Genomic DNA, 6363 nt, shown 5'->3' with positions numbered 1-6363 from the left:
ACCTGTTTTTTCGTACTTAAAAAAAACCATAAATACACCACTCATAAACAAATTATTATACTCTTGTAAATAATATTCTGCTTGCAGTATTCTCTATATTTATGTTTGTGCTCAGCACAAGTTTACTGCGTCTATCCAAAAAAAGTCTGAGGAGAAGAAATTGAAATCGAACTCTTTGCATCATTTCGACATCTGACACCTAGATTCAAAATCAAGTGTAATCTAGGTGATGAGGAATCCTCATTGTATCATCAGATGCACAATCCTTTTTGGATATCTCAGACTTACGATTCCAGGAGACGCTGCACTAAGCAGAAGGTGAACTGGAGCTAACTCTACATTCATATATGAGTTAGTTCTTAATATACAGCTATTTCTATAAACCTCTGGAAACCCCTTTAAAATAGAGAGATGTTCTTGGATTATTTTTTGTGTTACCGTACTGACTGCAAGTAAATGGATTGGTGATGATATAAATGATAAGATAGGATAAAGAGTATTAGGATTTGATATTCGAGAATCAATTTTTTAATTTTCACAATCAGATTTGAGACTTAAAAATTCTTGATTTATCCATTATTACTATATAATTTTATTACAGTGATTTTCATTACAAACAACTGACTTATTCATCCTCAATATTTTGGTATATAGGAATGAAAATTACACTAACAACAATTTTTCATTTTGCTGTAAACGTTATAGTATTGGGAAAAACTATAACTATCCGTTAGTTCTGGATTTTAATGAATTATGTCACCAGAAGCACCAGTTTCATCTTTGTAGTCAACCTGAATCTGCATTTCTACTTTTAAATTCATGTTTTGAGAATGAGTAGATAGTTTTCCTCAATCCCCCCACATTGTTTAAAGTCTCATAATAAAAAGGAAACCAGAAAAAATGTCATATCACAAGTAAACGTTTATTATGTAAAAGAAAGTTTTACATCTACCTTACTCCTATGAATAGTCTTGAGATAAATCATTCCAAATAGCGTACAATTAGTAGGTAAAAACAACCAAATACAAATATTGTTGCCTTCATAAAATGGAATTCTTTCAATAATCTTGAACTTCATATTCGTAATTATTTCTTCCATTAGATTCTCGTTCCATCTCATTGCTAGGTGGAATGTCATTCTGCTGCAATCTCTCCATGTGTTGGCGTTCACGATCTTCTTCACTCTTCTCGAATTTGACAGTCCCTTCCTCAAAATCATGCTCATCGTAATTGTTACCAAAGTCAGGGTAATCTGAAATCACAACAATGCATTGTGTTAAGACAATTTTAAATCATGAAACTGTTTGCTGTACATTGTTCTTTCATTTTAAGCAACCCACCTTATAGAATTACAGTGTTGGGAGTGTTCACTGATCAACTTGAAAGAAGAAAAAAAATCTTTAATCAAGAGTAGAAGAAATTGTAATTTAAAAACATTAATTATTGCTTGCAGCAGTTTTTCCTATATAAGAATTGGCAATACAATTAAAGTGTCCCTCTTCTTAAAAAAAAAAATATATATATATATCAAGATTCATTCGGAATGTTGGATATTAAGCATGACTCTATGTAATAAAAACAAATTTCTAAATGGCTTGCTAACCGCTAACTTCAAGAATGGCTGGCCCAACACAGCTAATTTTTTTTAACAGAATATTGTGAAGTCCAAGGAAGATTTAAAAAATAAAATGGAAAAATTTCTTGAATATTTTTGAACTCAGAAAAGTAATAACAATACTCATGAAACGAACACAAACAGCCGTTAAGACTTTCAGCTAAAGATCACCAAGGAGGAACATTTTGTTAAAACTAAAAGTTTATAAAATATTTAGTATGCACAGTGCTTGATCAGTAGTGTAAAGAAAGTACTTTACTATCTCACTTTTAATACATTTTGTAACCATGTAAAATTGAAACCATTTAATGCATTGAAAATACTGTTATAAAACCCACCTTGATAAACAAAGCTCGCATGTTTGCATATAAGGTACTTGAAACTGACTGCCTTCTTTGAAATTGTGATATGGGATTTTTACAGTGGCTTAAGGAAAAAACAGATGAATGGACATTTATATTCCTCAATGAGTCATTCTTTTCCACAAAGTTTCCACCATGCTAAACCTTTTATAAACGATAATTTTAAATGTTGCATGAACTTGGTGAGGATTTTATACACTTTCTCTTATACGGAAGTAGATGACAAGTGCCGGAAATAGATGATTCTTGACCAAAGTGGTCTTCTCAAGCCTAAGTATTTAGATACTTTCTTGAATTGGGCAACCAAGCAAAATTAACTGTAGTACCAGAAATATCAGGCCGGAAGAAAACAGCTTTTGATTGAGGATTTTGTTGACTGAGGCAAAAAGGCAAATTCAACTGTGGCTGAAATTCATTTTAACCAGAACTGCTCCTACATGCAAAAAACCTGATATAAAAGCCAGTCATAATTCAACTTAACCTCTGATCCTCTTAACCATGAATATTGAAATGCCTGCGTACCAGTACCTGAAATATGCCTACTTCCGTTTGAAAAATGTAGTGCTCTATCATAAGTGCTTTCATTTTTGAAATGACGGACTTTGATTCTGAACATTACTTGCCAAACCACGGGCCATATAAATGTTGGTGAACTGATCATTTCTATTATGACTTGACTAAAGTCTAAATTTAACTGATGATAATGACAAGAGGCAGGTTTTCATTCTTAATTTTAGGTACATAAGCTAGTATTTCTAATACAGGATAATTTATAATATATAGAAAAAATATTGGTGGTTGTACACGTACAAATTAATATCTTTTTGTTAGATTTTGGCATATTGTTTTACACCTTGTTTTTCGTATAATGTTAAATTGTTACTTTTTGTTAAATGCTTACATTTTTACTAAGTGGACTATAAAAATCTCATATGTAGCTTAATTTACACGAGGAACAGTTAGCAACTTACTCAATGGTAAAGAAGTATCAGTTTCTCATGAAGCATATAATGTTCTAAAGACACATACTAATGTTTTAATATTTGTGGACAAACCAACTTTAATGTATTTTAAAGTACAATGTATAAAAACATATTAATACACATTGTGCAGTAGAATTCATACATAGTCCCATGAATACCATTTAATTTATTGGTTCCTTTTTCATACAGATTTGAATTATGGGATTTATTTTCTTGGTTCTATTTTTATTAAAATATTATATATCACAAATGTACATTAATACACCAACTCCTAATATAACTAAATTTGAGATATGTACAGTATTATTGGTATAAAGTATAAATAAAATTGGGTCTAGATAACCTTATGGTACTTTGATTTTGTTACAATTTCCATCAAATTGTGGTGGATCATAAATATTTCAAGAAGTAATGGAACAATGAAATAAAATCCTAATGTGAGGTATTTCTCGTATCTTTGAAAAAATGTTTACAATTATTAAAATATAGAATATCTATTAAGTCCCCGGGATCATATTTTGCATGCATATCATTACTTAATTATCACGAGTGACTAAATTCAAATTACTACTAAGATGAGGATTGTTTCAAAATTATTCAAAGTTCAAACAACTTAGAACAAGAAGAAAGAGGTGAATTATGAGCCTATAAAACCTACCATCCATAGGTTCTTGTTTGATTCGGACTTTTTCTTCATAGTCAGGATCCCTTTCTCGTTTCTCCCTTTCTCTTTCTCTACGTTCTCTTTTACGATCCCTATCTCTGGAGTGACTTCGCCTTCTTTTACGTTCTCTATCCCTATCTCTGTCTCGATCACGATCTCTTGGTCTTTTCTCAACAATCTCATCAATTTCTTCAATCTCAGGATCTTTAATACGTTCCCTGCTGCGTCTACGTTTTCTTTCCCGGGAGCGACTGTAAACAAACAAATATTGTACATATTTTTTATTACTTTTTATACTTATATTAATTATGAGACATTCACGAAAATAACGTAATAAAAGACACTAACAAGACTAAAAAATTGTTTTTGTATACTTTTAAATAGCAAATTTATTTTTTAGACATACAACTTTAATTATTGTGTACTTTGTTTTATTGGTTAAGCCAGAAAGAACCATTTTAACAAGCTGTATACCAATAAGAAAGATAAGATTCATGGTTATATTTGTATTATCTATATATATAAAAATGAATGTTTGTATGTTTGTCCTTTATGGAATCGTGAACTATTGGACCGATCATGATGAAAATTTGTACGTATATGTATTTTTCCACGGAGAAGGTTTATAAGCTATGCCCATCCCTTTCCCGATTCAGGATTCCGCCCCACTGGTTACAGAAATACCCATAAGAAATGCATTGCAGCAAACATATGTTAACGTCTTTTCAAATTTTTAATCAGCTGTTCTTTGTAAACATATATTACACTTATAGTTTTAAAGCATAGAGTAAGCTTAAGAGAAACGACAAATTTTGTTTAAACTGTTTTTGCAATCACTGTTAAACATAGACTTTACTATCCAGATAATACAATTCAAATTTGACGTAAAAATTCACCTTTAACTGCAATATTTATTTAATATAAACCATGCTCATGCTTGATCAGAAGAGTAATGCAGATATCATAATTACTATCTTACGTTGGCTACAAATATAAAGAATGTTATAAAATCAACCTTAGTTGTTTTTTTTGACAGAAGTATGGTTCTCAAAACTCCGTGTGTACATATTCTCTCGATCGAGACAACAAAGCAAGCTCAATCGTGGCATCGGAGATATAACTAATTTAATCTAAAATTTATTATAGTAAAAAAAAAAATTTACTAAGTAATATAAGGACTTCGGTTCTTAAGATTTGCGTGCGAAGCCGTGGGTAACAGCTAGATAGAGGCAGGAATATGGTACATACCTTCATAATACGCCCAAGAGGCTCACGATGGAACGACTATCAATTATCTCAGCAATGTTTAGAATGTGATAGAAAAAGAATAAGTGAATATAGTGTACTGTTTTCAACGGGAAATTGCGTGCGAAGCCGCGGGCAACTTTTGCAAAAAATTATTGAAATGCGCAGCAAAGCGCGCCGGGCCCGCTAGTTAGTTTATAAAAATGTACTAGCTGGTAAACATTTATTTGTACAAATTTTTATATTAATAAAAAAACATTATCTGAAAAGATTTTAAAAATGTGCCTTATGAAATACAATTTAGAGTAATCCAAAATCAAGTAATCTATCAGGGTAGTTTAGTAGTATGACAGCACATATTTGGGTAATATGTAGACCATTATTAGTAGAAATTGGTTTATAAATAATATTATAGTTCATTTGCTATTCAAATTTTTAATACAATGTATTTTTTTATTCTTGTACAATCTTTTATTATAAAACATTCCTAACAGCACTTTTAAAGATTTTTGCTACTACAAATTTAGAATAATTAGTATATTTTATACATTATTTAATTAGTTATATTTTCATTCATATTAGTTGTACATTGCCTAAGAGTATTCATCTAATATTTTATTAATTTTTTAAATATTGTTTCATTTTTTATTAATATTGATTATATTTGAGATTTCATTATTTTGCTTTTATTGGCTAATTATATTGAGGTATCATAAATCATTATCCCATATCTGTATGGTGAACACAGAATTATTTACTCTGTTGGAATTTAATCATTTAATGATAATAATCTTACAACAAATTCATCTCACCACTTTTTTTTAACATTTATGTTAGATAAAAATATTTAGGAACTGAAATTGCTTTAAGCCTTGTCAAGAATCCTAACATTTATTGTTTGCATAATTACCTGCGTGATCTCCTTTTCTTTTCTCGTTCCCTGTCTCTACTTCTTGACCGTCTTCGTGGCTCCCTTTCTCTCTCTCTTTCCCGGTCCCTATCACGATCTCTGTCACGGCCTCCTCGGTCGCCAGCTGCCTCTCTCTCCCTCTCCAGGCGATAACGTTCTCTCTCACGTTCGTTATCCTCTCGACCCGAGTGCTTCAAGTTCACATCAGGACCTCCTCGTCTGGTACCTCCCAGTCCTCCACCTATCGACACCCATATTAACACATGAAACCTCCACATACATATTGAATTACGTTCTGCATATAAATTAAAATAACATGTAAAATTGCCATTCAATATTTTTTATATTGAACCAGATTAACCTTTGACTTGTATTAAATGTGCAGAACTTTTTTTGTCTTACTGTAAAATAGTTAAATGTTTAGTGCAGAGTATTCCACCCATGAGGATGTCATTATGAAAATCAACTATGTAAAATATTGTTAGTAGCTTACAAAATTTAATATGAATGCCTTTTTAAAAGCATGGTACCATAGACAAAGAATGTTTAAGCACCAAAAACATTACAGCTTGTATTCAGTTGGT

The 6363-nt window shown here is 31.0% G+C and overlaps 1 protein-coding gene across 1 annotated transcript in view; it reads right to left on the bottom strand.

The window, feature by feature from the left end:
• Positions 1 to 908: 908 nt before the first annotated feature.
• Positions 909 to 6363, bottom strand: part of LOC124356888 (U1 small nuclear ribonucleoprotein 70 kDa-like) — a 32555-nt gene continuing 27100 nt past the window's right edge. The window contains exons 7-9 of the mRNA XM_046808169.1: positions 5780 to 6020; positions 3619 to 3875; positions 909 to 1252 (exon numbers count right to left, since the gene is read on the bottom strand). Of these exons, the coding sequence (XP_046664125.1) occupies positions 1059 to 1252; positions 3619 to 3875; positions 5780 to 6020 (692 nt within the window). The 3' untranslated portion in view covers positions 909 to 1058. The remainder of the gene's footprint in view (positions 1253 to 3618; positions 3876 to 5779; positions 6021 to 6363) is intronic.

This window comes from Homalodisca vitripennis, chromosome 1 (assembly GCF_021130785.1).
Source record: "Homalodisca vitripennis isolate AUS2020 chromosome 1, UT_GWSS_2.1, whole genome shotgun sequence".
NCBI lineage: Eukaryota > Metazoa > Arthropoda > Insecta > Hemiptera > Cicadellidae > Homalodisca > Homalodisca vitripennis.
This window is presented reverse-complemented; position numbering and strand designations above follow the sequence as displayed.